This window comes from Diplotaxodon limnothrissa, linkage group LG15 (assembly GCF_057381915.1).
Source record: "Diplotaxodon limnothrissa isolate DT_005_m linkage group LG15, D_limnothrissa_male_GT1.1, whole genome shotgun sequence".
NCBI classification, from domain to species: domain Eukaryota; kingdom Metazoa; phylum Chordata; class Actinopteri; order Cichliformes; family Cichlidae; genus Diplotaxodon; species Diplotaxodon limnothrissa.
The window spans coordinates 21,168,115-21,182,233 of NC_140610.1; the positions used below are offsets into that span (position 1 = coordinate 21,168,115).

General features: G+C 43.7%; 1 protein-coding gene across 3 annotated transcripts in view; it reads left to right on the plus strand.

Annotated features, from left to right (window-relative positions):
• The window catches only part of ncoa1 (nuclear receptor coactivator 1), a 94,939-nt gene extending 84,099 nt beyond the window's left edge, over positions 1–10,840 (plus strand). For all 3 annotated transcript variants that reach the window (XM_085373421.1, XM_085373420.1, XM_085373419.1), the window contains 4 exons: positions 1,412–1,832; positions 5,309–5,471; positions 5,581–5,770; positions 6,385–10,840. In XM_085373421.1, the coding sequence (XP_085229547.1) occupies positions 1,412–1,832; positions 5,309–5,471; positions 5,581–5,770; positions 6,385–6,564 (954 nt within the window). In that variant the 3' untranslated portion in view covers positions 6,565–10,840. The remainder of the gene's footprint in view (positions 1–1,411; positions 1,833–5,308; positions 5,472–5,580; positions 5,771–6,384) is intronic.
• Positions 10,841–14,119: the final 3,279 nt, after the last annotated feature.

The window sequence follows — 14,119 nt, forward strand, 5'->3', positions numbered from 1 at the left end:
AAACGGGCCTGGGTACCCTGGATGTTCGACCGTTTCTGAAAACCTGACTGGAGAAAACTTGAAAGCAAATGAAAAGTATCTTTCGCACCAACATTTTGGATTTAGATACTCGCAATCGGTACAAATGAATTTGGTTGCAGTTTTTTAATAGAGCTTAAATTTTCCACACCGGAGATTTCATGTTCCTGCACTTAACGAGGATACGAGGGCCCAAGAAAGGGCAAACTAAAAACACCGAATTTCCACGCACCTCTGTAACTCTGAAAATATTTACAGTGTGAAGGTAAAATTATGCATTACTTTATTTAATAAACAAAAGTTATCATACAAAATAATTAGCTGATTTTTGGGGGGTCAGGTGAGACTCCAAAAGAATGTAAGGCTACGTTCACACTGCAGGCGAAAGCGCATCAAATCCGATTTTTTTTTTACCCTATGCGACCCATATCCGATCACGCTATGACAGTGTGAACGGAACAAATCTGATATTTTCAAATCCGATCTGGGTCACTTTCGTATGTGGTACTGAATCCGATACATATCCGATGTTTCAGAAAGCGACTGCTGTTTGAATGGTCGTGTCGCATTAAATCCGTCTTTTACCTCACTGACACAAGACAGACGCCAATTATCAGCGCCAGAGAAGACATCGCGAACGCTTCCTGGCCATCCGGTGAAACTGTTGGGAAGACAACGTTGGAGAAACGTGAACATTTTATTTGTACTGTATAATCTGCAGATTCTGACAGAAATCTGCAACTATCCTTTGAAGCACCGCTCCTCTAAAACAGCAATAAGGATCATCATTAGGTTATCTACATTATTATGTAAATAACAAAATAACTTAAAGCAAAAATTGGGAAACATGAAGTCCAAAGTCTTTATATTAAGGGCCATCAGTCAAACAATATTGTTTGCTCTGGGTCTAAACAGAGCGCGTTGTGTGTGACGTCTTCTTTTGCGCATGCGGGCCGCTTTGAGCGTTCACACTAGAGCGCGTTTGCTGTCGCATTTTATTTGTAGTGTGTACGAGCAGACAAAAAAATCGGATTTGATCAAAAAATCGGAATTGAGCATTAAGACCTGCAGTGTGAACGTAGCCTAAGTGTCCTAATGCAGGCTTTAATTTCGGTCTCGTATTGGCTTTTTGTGCCAGTGCCAGCCACATAAGATCTTTGAACCCTACCAGGAGCTGATTGAAATTAAGAAAATTAGGACTGCCAGTCTTCTTCAAATCATATTAATAACTTGCTTTTTTTCTGTGCTATGGTTATTATGCTGGTCTTTAAATTGGGTGAATTTTCTTTCTTAAGCCTGTACAAAGCAGCTCAGGATAATAAGATTAACTATCATATTTAGGTTGAACATGGGCAATAAGTTCTCTGTAACAGGCTCTTTTACTCCCTCTCAGCAGCCTCCGCTGAATGCCCAGATGCTGGCTCAGCGTCAGCGGGAACTCTACAGCATCCAGCATCGCCAACGCCAGCTATTCCAGCAGAAGGTCATGCTGATGAGACAGAACATAGCAGGCACTCCCACTGGAGCCGTGGGGCCCATTGGGACTGCTAGGGTCCCCAAAGCTCCCCCCACAACGACTCAACAACAGCAGCAACAGCAGTTCAACTTCCCACCAGGGTACAACCTGATGGCGGGAAACCCTCCTACCTCACCAAGTCACTTCAGCCCCATTACCGCGGGCCCTCTGGACAACAAGCTGCCCGGCAGAGTTCCCCTGAACAACCAGACGTTGATGGGTGGCGTGCAGGGCCAGTTCAACAGCACCGTCAACTCCTCATTGCAGCAAGGCCTGTTTCAGCAGTTTGGAGGGTCCGGTGAGTTCACGGGAGCAAAATAACCAAAATACTAAACCACGACAGGCTCACTTTAAAATATCAAAACTTTTTGTAATTAATACAGGTGGAGACAGGTGAAGAGATGTTGGTGTGAACCTGGTTTTTGTTTGTTCTGCTTTGTTTTGTTTTTTTTGGGGAGGGGGATGACTTCTGTTTAGGTCAAGGCACCTGGGGTAGCTTTAGGAAATAGGATGTGGTCTGCATTAAATGCAATTAGAAGTAGGACCATGAAGGGAATTGTTAAACAAATATTTTTATCACACAAACTGACATGAAAAATAAATGATTGTTTTACTACTGATTGGTAAAATTAACTTATAATGCCATTGTTCAACAGTGAGGTTAAATTGACTATTAGTTTACCATTGGTTAACACCAATTATAATGAAGCTTTACACTCAACAGTTTTGACAGACTTAGAGGTGCAAGTCCCTAAAGCCAGCTGGGAATCAGACTTCCAAGGCTTCCAACTTCGACTTCAGTCTGCAAACCACCGGATCCTTGAAGCTCCTTCTGGAGTTCTGCAGGAGCGCTGCCCCATGTGGCTTTTTCAGGCTAACACTGGCTGGGCCCTTACTGGTAAAACAAACAAACAAACGAAAAAAGCAAGACTTCAAGGTTATCTTTGGTGACCCCCTCCCTCTGTGTGCGTAGCCTCGGACAGGTCACAGGGTTCTTCTTGTCTTTTCCAACATACACTCCACCCTCACTCCTTACCCTGGACCAGTTTGCCTGTTAAGACCTGACCAAGCGCAAGGGTGTAGGATTAAACCCTTTCACCATATTAAGGCGGTGATTCATCCCCATTTGAAGTTTCCTTGAAGAGGACATATTTAAACCTTGTTCACAAATTGGAGGAAAAATTGGTGTGGATACTAAACTGATCTGTTGTGATGAATAAAGAGGTGGAGCTGAAGGTGCTGGTAACAACAATTGTAGATTCAGCCAGCAGGAATGAGCTTCCTCCAAAAGTGTCTGGGCTCGTTCTTAGGAGTAGGTTGATGACCTCAGTAATCTGAGAGTAGAAATGCTGCTCTTCCATATTGAGTGACTGGATAGAGGCTCTTTGTTGTGCATTTAGCTCTAAGCACATGATTGTGTCTGCATTTCTGTTCGGAAGGTGTTGCCACCCTCTTTGTTGGTTGGTGAATTTGATTTTGTGCCTAAGAACATTAAAACCTTTTAAAAATTGATTCACCTACATAAATTTATTATGATTTCACATCTTTGAAACATCCATGTTTTCTTTTTTTTTTTTTTTTTTATGGAAGTGACATCAGAAACAGCAGCATGTGACATCACGTGATGGCGGAGCTTCAGTTCATCCTTTGTCATCCTTTTTTTTTTTTTTTTTTTTTTTAATAGGACAGGGGGAAAGAATGAAAGAAAGAGGGGGAGAGGAAGAAAGAAAACGTCGCCTGTGGGGCTCTTCAACCGGTGGGGGAGATTGTTACACCTTGCAGGAGCTTTCTTCCCCTCAGGAACTCTCTGCAGGAGGGGGAGATACAGGAGAGGTGGAGGAAGATCTCAGCCTGGGCGTCTATTGTCTCATGTAGTCTGGAAGACGAGTGGATGGTGGGGTGGGTGCAGTTTTCTCTGTGGTGGGGTTGGGTGGACTGTCCCGGGCTCTGTGGGGCCGGGGGGCGCTGCTGCGCTGGGCCCCGGTCTGGATGGGCCTGGGCCCCCCTTTCCCTGGCGGGTCGCGGAGTGTGGGAGTGCCTACTGGGGTCAGCGGGGGAGCTGGCCCCAGGGAGGGGTCACCTGCCCCTCCCTTCCTTCCCTCCCCATCTCCAGCTGCCTCCCTCCTCCTGCTCCACCACAACCACCCACACATGCAGGGCCTTGGAGTGGGGGTATGTCACCAGGATGCAGAGGAGGCTACCCCCCCCTCTGTCCCCTTCTGGCTGCCTCTGCCTCAATTTTATCCCACAACTTAGACATTCACATTACTCACACCCTCATTACACATACATATAGGATCTTGGGGGTGGGCACGATACACGGAGTCCAAGTTACCATCAGGGTGTACGCCTCACCCCTGGCGTCGTTGCCCACCTCTCAATTTTAAATACATGTAGACATTGAGGGCTAGCAGGAGGGACCATGCGCTTACCTGCTGCTCTCTGGCAGGTAGCTCCATGCCCTCCTGGGTTTTAATTGCACCTTAGAACACACATGCATCAACACTACAATGAGCGGGTGGAGGGAGGTTTGGAGTCTTCTCTCACCCCCATTCTCTGCGGCCTACTGGAGCGGGGGGGCTAGGAGGAGTGGGCCGTCCGACTGCGGTCTGGGGCCTCCCTGCTGCTGCGGAGTCGGGGCGGTCTGCCTCTCCCCACCGCAGGGAAAAGGGTAACACCACCTGGGTCTGGGTGCAGTTCCCCCCTCCAGGGGCAAGGGTACCTAGACCCGGTTAGTAGAGTACGCTTGGGGAGTGTGATCGTGTATACAGCGTCCCTTTATGTCTGTCTCCACGTCGGTTGAGTGTGAAGTACATATGAGAGCATGAGGGTGGGAATGGATGTTTGTGTCTGTGTGTGCTGTATGTCTGTGTCTATATGTCAGGTTGGGTATCAGACGCCACCTCTCTGGGGACATCTCGGGCCCTCCAAGGTTTGGAGGCCTATCTCCACCCACCACCACTTCCCCTGCCGGTGGCGGACTCCCTCAGGTATCGGTGCGTTGGTGGTTCTTTGTATCTGGGGGTGGGCGTCCGGGTACACACCGGCTCACTCCTTGGCGGCCGCTTATTGGGGCTCGCTCGGGCCACTTTGGAGGTGGGGTGCCCCCGGCCTCTCGGCCTGGGGCTCGGTCACTCAGGCACAGCTGGCTGCCGGCGGAGCTCACGGGCGCGTCACTGCAACTCCCCCTGGCTTCTGCTCCGCGGCTGCTGAATGAGCTCTCATCTGGGACTCTCCTTAGCTCTTACTGGGACAGTGGCGCGGCTGCCCCTCTGTGGGTCTTCCTTGGTCTCTTGTGTTCTGGGGGCCTCTGGATGTCTGGAGTTTTGATCTCCTCCATACCTGCTTGATACCATAGAGGACAGGGCTGTGGCTCCCCACACTCTCTAGCAGATCATTACATGGAGAAACCTTTGGAATGCAAGCATGCTGATCCACACAGGTATGCACACAGGTGTACACATGGGTATTCACAGATGCGGACTACAGCTTTCTTGGCTGCTGCCTCAAAGCACACTGTGCGCTGTCTATCTTGCGTGCTGCACAATATCGTTTATTATTTAGTAACTATTGATATCTATGACTAGCTAGTTTATTGTGATGGTGCTTTTTTTTTTTTTTTTTTTATTATGTTGCTCTTTGTTGTTTGCTGTCTCCCCTGTTTTTTTTGTTTTTCTTTCTCTCCATACAGGTGACCCAGGAGTTTGTTTTTTTTTTTTTTTTTTTTTTTTCTCTCTTCCGCCCTTCTCAACATCCATGTTTTCTTTGTTACAGCTGTGGTCCAGCAAGACCCACCGTTTGCTCCTGAGATGAGCCCCTCCAGCCCACTTTTATCACCTCAGAACTCCACCTCCCAGAGTCCTCTACTTCAGCAAAACTCATCTACTGGCTACCAGTCACCCGACATGAAAGGCTGGCAACCAACAAGCGTGGGCAGGTTAGGAGCATGCATACAGTTTATAAGGAACAAAGACATTTGCAAACATTAATAAATGAAATCTGTGAGGCCGGTTTTAACTCCTCTCTGACTGTTTTCTGTGCTGCAGCCTGTTCAGTCAGTCAGGACAGAGCGCAGGGCAGCCGTTTGGCCAGCAGGGGGTTTATAACAACATGAGCATCACCGTTTCCATGGCCGGGGGCTCGAGTGGCGTCAGCTCATTACCTCCCATTGGGCAGTCAGTTGGCATGAGCAACAGTAACCTCAGCAACGTTGGTTCAGTGTGCAGCGACCAGCAGGTCAGTGACTTTGAACCTGCCAGCTTGGACAGCTGTGATAGTTTCATGTCCCAATGACCACCTTTCACTGCTTCATTTCCTGTTTTACTTTGCATCGGGATATACACCCCAGTTGCATTTGCTTTGTCTTAGTTTCAGTTTGTGGCTTTACTTTAGAGTATGCTCATAGGATGCAGAGTTCTCCTTCCAGTCTCCATTTACGCCCCAAGTTAAATTGCTTTTTTTTTTTTTTTTTGGATTGCATCGTGTGCTCCTGAAAATGTTTAGTGAGGTTAAAAAGGTTCAGCAAATGCACCGTTTCTTTCTTGTTCTTATTAGGTTAATTGTGCAGGCTCCAACCTTTACAGAGGCTTCCTTGTTGCTAAGTTACAAACCACCTCTTTATTTTTTTTAATAATTAAAAAAAAAACACCTTGTAGCCTCAACAAATGGCATAATAAACAATGCAAAGTAGTGAATAAGCAACAAAACAGCCCTTGCATCAAACATTGCTGTTCAAATCTGTCAAAATGATTGACAGCTTTTAGACTTTTCCCGACGCTGTCAGTGATGGTTCTCGCGACCTCCTTCCCTCTGTAAGCATTGCCTCGCGCTTTATTCCCGTGTTTCTGCAGGTGCAGCAGGTCCAGGTATTTGCGGACGTCCAGTGCACAGTGAACCTTGTTGGCAGTGATTCCTACCTGAACCAGGGCTCCATCGGAGCTGCGGCCTCCCAGAAGGGCCCCGGACCCCAGGGCTCCCAGAACAACCAAGCCCAGCAGAAGAGCCTCCTCCAGCAGCTGCTCACTGAGTGACACCCCCCACCTCTTCTGCTCTCCTGCTCTATCTACTTCTCACTTCTACACCTCCTCCTTGGAGGGTCGGTGCACCAGACCCATTGCTGTCTCTGTCTCACCTTTTGGATGGATCGATGTACGGACGGATGGATGTTTGGACGGCCACAGAGTAGGCTCAGAGAGGTCTGGCTGTCGGTGGAGTTTTCGCAGCCTAACCACTTCTGTGCTGGGGAGGGGTGGGGGTGGGGATTCAGGGCTGGTTGTTTGATGCCCAGAACATTTTAAGTCAAGACTGAAGTCAGAAGGAGCAGCAGTGTATTTAAACCTGCCTGTCTAATCTGTCTGACAACCTGTCTGTCTGCCTCAGCCTATTAAAGGCAGTGTTGTCTTGCTGCTCATTCCTTGGTGACCTACTTCCTGCTTCCTGACCCAAGAAAACAACTGCAACGTCATTGTAGTTTTGCCAAGTTTTTGTCACTGTCAAATCAGGGCCGGCCTCCTTTTTATTTGTGTTTTATATGTTTTTGTTAGTTTTGTTTGTTTTTGTTTTTTTCTGATCGGACGGTTTCTGTCAGGCCGTCGAAACAGCAAGCAGCAGCAGCAGCGCATCTCGGGAGCATGAGTTGCAGCATACAGCTGGGCTCAGTGTTTTTAAAGTGTTGGGATTATCCCACACAGCAGCACCTCTGGCTTTTATTTTTGTTTGTTTGTTTGTTTGTTGTTGTTTTTGTTTTGTTTTTTCTCTGCCTGTCTCTCAGCGATGTGGGAATGTTAAGGTTTCAGACCTCTGTGGCATTGTGGGATAGAAGCTCAGTATCAGCTGGTTCTGTGACTGTCTCTCTCTATCAGCTACGGTGCCTGGTGGAAGTTTGAGTTTTTCCCAAGCTCTGCTTCTTCTTCTTCTACTTCTACTTCTTCAACATATTATTCTATTACATCATTATTTTTTTGTTTGTGTTTTGGGTTGGATTGGGGATTGTTTTTTTTTGTTTGTTTGTTTGTTTGTTTGTTTTAAACTTCTGCTCTCGCCGTCATCATCATCATCATCTTCACGATCATCAGAACAAGCTTTGACAACAGCCAGGATGGATGGATGGATGGATGGATGGGAGACAGACAGGATGCTGCTCAGTTTGGAACTTTATGTGTCTTCCTCCCCTGGGAGGAGGTTTTATTTTTATTTTTCTCAAAGTATAAGAAAAAAGGACTGTTATGATTATTTAACTGTCTGTCCGTCACATTTTACCCCTCACCTCAGCAGCTGTGAATACAGAGCCCCGTTGGGTTCTCTCTCTTTCTCTCTCTGTGTATCTTCATGCTATCTCTCAGCCTATCAGTGTTGTTTGCCATGTGCACCATGCAGGCAGGTAGTATTGTACAGTACAGAAGGACAAAGACTTGGGAATGAGCTCACTCTTGTAACTGCTTTCCTTTAAGAAAAAAAATGAGAAAAAACAAAGAAAAAAACAAATGTAATTAATTGATTACTCAGAAAAGCAAAACATATATATTATAATGTGATTCGATCCAGGTTTTCTTTCTTCTTTTTTTTTTTTTAGATTGTTTTTTCGGCATCATGATATTGTAACACAGCTACATGTTGTGGTGGAGGAGGAAGACGTTATTCCAGCTTCTAAAATGTGAAACTTTTAAGCGATTTGGTTTTTGAAGAATTTTTTTTTTTTTTATTAAAAAGGTAGATCTCGCTCCCTTTGGCGTCCCAGTCAGCACTACATGCAGCCACACTTAAAAAAAAAAATGGGTTTGATTGCTCTGCTTTCTCTCTTGTTGTAACCAGGGAGCTAGTTAGCCATCTTTCTTGCTTTCTCCTCTTTTTTTATTCTTATGTATGTACAATACTTTCAGAAAAACTTTTCAGACAGTACATGTGTTGTAACCATTGTATAAAAAAACAAAGCATAATGATAAACTGAAACCGGGCTCTTTGCTGTGAGCCGCAGCAAACGGCACGCTTTTGGATATTGTTCCTATATAATGACATTTAAGTAGAGGCTTTAGTGATAGAAGTTCCTAACAACGATGTGATGGATAATTGATTTAAAGCTGTCATGAATTTGAATCCAAACAGGAAGAGTTGCAAAAACATCCTTTCATTTTCTCCTCACCTCCTGGGAATCTTTATTATTATTATTTTTTTATTTTTTTTTACGAGGGATTTAACCCTCTTCTCCTTCCACCTCTGGTTTCCCTGATGAAGACTTCACTCCACTGGCTACACACTCATATACAGTTTTCTGTTGACTACTGTTGCTCAGTCAGACACTGTGTCTCTCAGCGATAACAGACCTCTCGTGACAACAAAATTCAAATCTTAAGATGTGCTACTTACACCTTACCGGAAATTTAAGAAGGAGAAAACCCTGCTGAGACGTTGCCTCTTAATATTCTTTACATGACTAAAATATTGTAGAGCTATAAACATGTAATATGTGGCTTAGGCACTTCTTAATGCATATGATTTTTCTAAATTTGCTCCAGTCCGACACCCTTTATCCAAAGGTTTAAATTAGAGGATGCTAAACAACATTTGGAATGAGTGTAACCAAACTTAGTGGTCTTTTTCTTTTCTTTTTCTATTCTTTTTTTTCAAAAGCAGGGCTCGTTCTGTCAGGGAGCATCATTCGAGTTTCCTCCTGTCAAATCTGCCACGCCTCAACGCCAGCACAAATATCGGGTGCTCCCTGATCGAACCGGTCTCAGTTTATTATTTCTCTTCCTTTCTCTCGTGGAAACTTGATCCGTGGAGAAGGTTTCAAATAAAGCTCACTCCTCCCCCCACCCACCCACCCACCCACTCAGCTAATAAGTCTTCAATCTGCCAAACTTGTCGCTCACGTAGGTGATGCAGTCACGTGGAATAGGGCTTCTTTCCTTTGTCTTTACACAGAGATACTTCGCCGTATGCAATGTTTTACCCAGAAAAAGAGGGATAGTATGCAAGGTCTACATTCCACCCACCAACTTCTGAAGTGTTTAATAATGTGAGAACCACTTTGTGCTCATCTGCAACGCTCTGTGTGACAATCTTGACGTGTTATTTGTGTGCAGAATCATGCAGTGTGCGTCCAAACAGTGGCTCCGGAAGTAAATGCAAAAACACCTCCAGTATAGAGAGGATTTCTTTCTATTTTTATATGGATTTATTTTAAAATCATGCTAACAAGTCTTCTTTCATAAATCAAGAAGAAGCAAACATAGCACTTGGTTATCATCGACTTTACTAATCGTTAAATCTGATGGATTTGTCCCAGAATAAGAAATAAAAGTAACTTGTATGTAAAATTAAAGCAGTGTACCAAATACAACAGTGGGGGCAAAAAGTGGCAAAAACTCACCAGCAAATTTTTGTTGCTTTTGTTTTGTAAATAATGTAATTGATCAAAAAAGTCCGAATTTTCAAACTCCTTATGTGTCGCTTATCTAATTTTTGAGAATTTTTTCGGTCCTTTGAACTGCATCGCAGTCCACAAGCAGTTAAAAACGTACTACCTCCAAACTCTTTGTCAAAGCAGGGGAAGGCAAGAAAGTTTCCCAGATTCTGGAGGAATGGAGTTAATTGATGACTTTTTATAAATGCCTGAATTCATGATCATCCTTGTGGGTTACTGTAGTAAGGAGCTCCGGCTCAATTATTTGAATGTTTGACCTCCAAACTGAATCATTTCTCTGCCACCGTTATCAATCAGGAATTCAGGGGGAAACTGAAGGCAAGAACATATCTCAGCCCCACCTCAAGCCTCAGACCATTTTAAAACCCTTTTAGACCCCCTCAAGGAGTATTTTCTAGAGAATTGTTTGAATGCAGTCGCCTGACAGTCCTGCGCCACTGTTTGGACGGCAGAAGTTGCACAAAGTGGGAGGACGCACCTCTCTGAAAGGTTTCTGTCAGTGTCAGCCTTCCTCCTTTCACTTTCCTGCATGAAATAGGCATTCCTATGGAAGTGGTTTCCTCTCCAACCCTGTTCATTGCAGAAACTCAGCAGCAGCTGTCAGCTTAACCTGCAAATAAAGAAAAATAGAAGGAAAAATATATGCCAAATACATCCAGGGTAAGGTTTTATATGCAACAGCCATTCAGTGGAAACGACAGTCCCTCCTTTGCTTCCTTTACCTAGTCTCCCTCCGTCATCACTACAAGTAACAGGTACCAGGTTAGGTTCTTTTGTAACGTTGGTTTCAAGATGTCAACATGATGTATATAACAGAGAAATGTGAATATGTATTTGTTCAGAATCAAAAAAAGTAGTGCTCCGAGTTTGTGGTAAATAACTACTCGCCTCCGTCACATTTTTATTTGATTTGATTTTCTACCTTTTTTTTTTTTTTTTTTTAATTTCTGATGATGTATGTATGTATATGACTATCAGTGAGTGTGTATGTATGTGTGATTAATACTGTATATCTGGTGTTCTCTAAGATGGAAGATGTCCTATATGATTCTCTCCTTCTTCTTCTTCTTCTTCTTCGACTCTTTTCAACCCTGCACAGTACCTGTGGGTGTTTCAGATGACTATGCCAGAGAATGGTTTTAGCGACTGCTGAATGTGATTTTACTGAGAGAGAAGCAGTGTGGACTGGCTTTTTGTACGGGTTAATTTTAAAAAAAAAAAAAAAAAGGCCATATTATTTAATTTTCTCTGTTGTCAGAAGTTTAAGCAGATCTGGGAGAGTGGAGCCTTGGTTTTATGGAGAAGCATTGCCCAGTTGAGCTGGATGTTTTATTTCTTTCTGTCTGACTGATGTAGCCTCTCTTCTTCTTCTTCTTGCATTCATCGGTAGTAAATGACCAAAGCTTCAACACGTTTCATGGACTCATATGCAAACCTCATCATCACTGGACACAACATAATGTAGCGGCCCCCTTTATTTGGATTTCTCTGCTGCTGCTCTGCGTGTTCGTCCCTCCTGTGGCCTATCAGCAGCGAGCTGTGTGATGTCCCAAAGTTAGGTCAGTTTTTCGAGACGTCTCCACTTTTTGCCATTGAGGTCTTTTGAGCCTGAAGTGCTATCACTCGTTTACAGGAAGAGAAAAAAAAAAACATTGCAACCCTTAGCTATGCACCTTACTGAAACAAGCATTTCCTCACCTTGTAGAGTTAACACTGGAGCATTTCATTTCATAGATATTTACAGTCACAACAAAATAATTTTTAAAAAGCCCACTCGATATCTGATGACCTTCACTTCTTCTTTTTGGTTTTTGGTTTTCCATCAACTGAATACTTTATACCAAACTTGAGGTGCCTCGTGTATATACTTTCTGCAGTAAAGATTGCTCCTTTGCTGTTTAACAGTAATAACCTTGTTAACCAGGGTTTTTTTTAAAAACCTTTTTTCAACTTTATAAAAAAAAATACTGTATAAAGAAATGACTTTTTTACACACGTAGACGTTTAATCAGATTATTCCAGGAATTTGCAAATACAATCTAATTTTGCACTTTATATCAGATTTACTTGGAGTGAAAAGGCCATCAGTAGCTGTCTCAATCAGATCAGTATTCAGAGATAGGACGTGTCCCCTGAATGTACCGAGAAGAGTTAGTCTTAGTACTTTAATTTGAACCTAAACAACTTCTCAGGTTCTTTGTGAAGAACTTGCCCGTAGTGGATACCCATTATCCCAAAAAAATCCTGTCTGTGTCTTTCTCTGACTTGCACCGACCGATCCTCAGTGTGAATACTATGCTAATCGTCTTCAGGTGACGTCCATCCCCAGGCGTACTGTTAAAAACCTCCCTCAGCTCAATTCGCACAACATTCCTGCTCATGACCGCTTTCGCCAAACTCTTTGCCATTCGCTTTCCTTTTTTTTTCTCTTCACTGCTTTATAGGTGTCATTAATGCAGCTGTGTTTTCTGTCTAAGCCACAGTGGTGACCTGACATAAATGACAGCACGCTAACTGTCCCTCGTGTTTTGCTTGCCTCATGTTTTTTGTGCTGCCTGATGTTAAGTATTTAGCAGGTTCCGTCTAATGTCTGGTGTGGGTAGCCAAGTTCACGACCTTTAACATTTTATTCCACAAAGCAAAAGTAGGCTTTTATCAGCTTATACGTGTTCTCACTCATCATCGGTCCAACATTTGTGCACCACTTGTACCTCTTTTCCACCAAAACAGTTCAGGTGCCTGAAGCCTCAGTTATACAGGCCTAGAGACCGGTTGGTGACACCCTGACAACCACAGGTTGCTAGGGAAAAATCTTTACTCCCCAGCTGTTTGGCAGGTGGTTTGTGGAGGTGTAAGTCGCTGTATTGAGGTATGTGTTACTGCACCGAAAACCTTGCAATTACTTTGATTGCTACCAGATTGTTGCAGTCGCATGTAATTTGCATGGAAGACTTGAACTACTCACCAAAAAGTTAGTGAAACTGTGACGAGTGCAACACAAACGAGCAACGCAGACCTTTGCCTTCAAAGTAAAAGTTGCACCTTTTGAAACATGGTGGTTGCAGTGGTAAGGTGCAGCTTTTAATTTCAAGGCAAGCGTTCCGTTTCCGGCTTGTGCTGCATGTTTTCATGTTTCACTACTGCTCTCTCAGTCGGTTGTAGACAAGTCTATGTCTTCCATGTAAACTATGAGCAAGTTTTTGGTGCAAATCTCCACCAATCACTCACCACCCAGTTGGGGAATACTACCCCCACCCAGCAATTGGTGGTTGCCAGCAGTTTTCCAGCTCTCCTCTAGTCCTGTGTGAGCCTTATCCTGAGATAGCAAGATTCCTGATCCCAAACCGATGGGAGAGGCTACCACAAGAAATTCCTAGTAAATATGTCTCCTGTTATTTCCTTCTCATGGAAATGGTCCCACCTTCTGCCGTGTAATTCTACCTACTGAGTTGGTGGTTCAATGGAAACCAGGTCCAAGACTGCCTGTAGTTTTTATAACTCCAACTCATTCCTAATGGAGGTGTTCAAAACTTTAAAAAAAAAAACTACCACGCTATCAGCTGTCAGGTATTGTAAGCGCTGCCTTATTGGTTCTGAGGTTGGACATGGTTCATAGGCTTGTAATTTACTCACCACTCTGTTGTTTTGGGGGCGTTGATGCTTTCTCTGGAGAATTCAGTTAAAATAAAGACCAAGGTTCCACTTTCTCCCTTGTACAAATTAATATAAATAAATATATATATATATATATAAATATATATTATACATTTTACTCATTTTGTCCAGTTTTGTATATTACACTCATGTAAAGTTTGTTTTTAAAGAGGCATCGGAGCAGCTATTACAAGACAATATGAGTGACAATGTTCATCTGGGAGAATTTTATGCATGTTATATTTTCTCCTCTTCTTCTCTCTTTGTCTCTTTTAATGCCCCTCAACCCTCCTCTTCAGGTGTGTAACGTGAATATAAAGAAATCTACCTTTTCTTTGGAATGTTGTAGACAATCAGTCTCAGGCCGGGTCCAGTCCCTGCAGGGAGTGAGAGCCCTGTAGGCTAACAGACAAACAAAACTTTCTTTTCTTTCTTTTTTTTTTTTTTTGTTTTTGTTTGTTTGACAATTAAAAACTCTATTTGCATCTACTGGAAGTCTAAAATTTGGA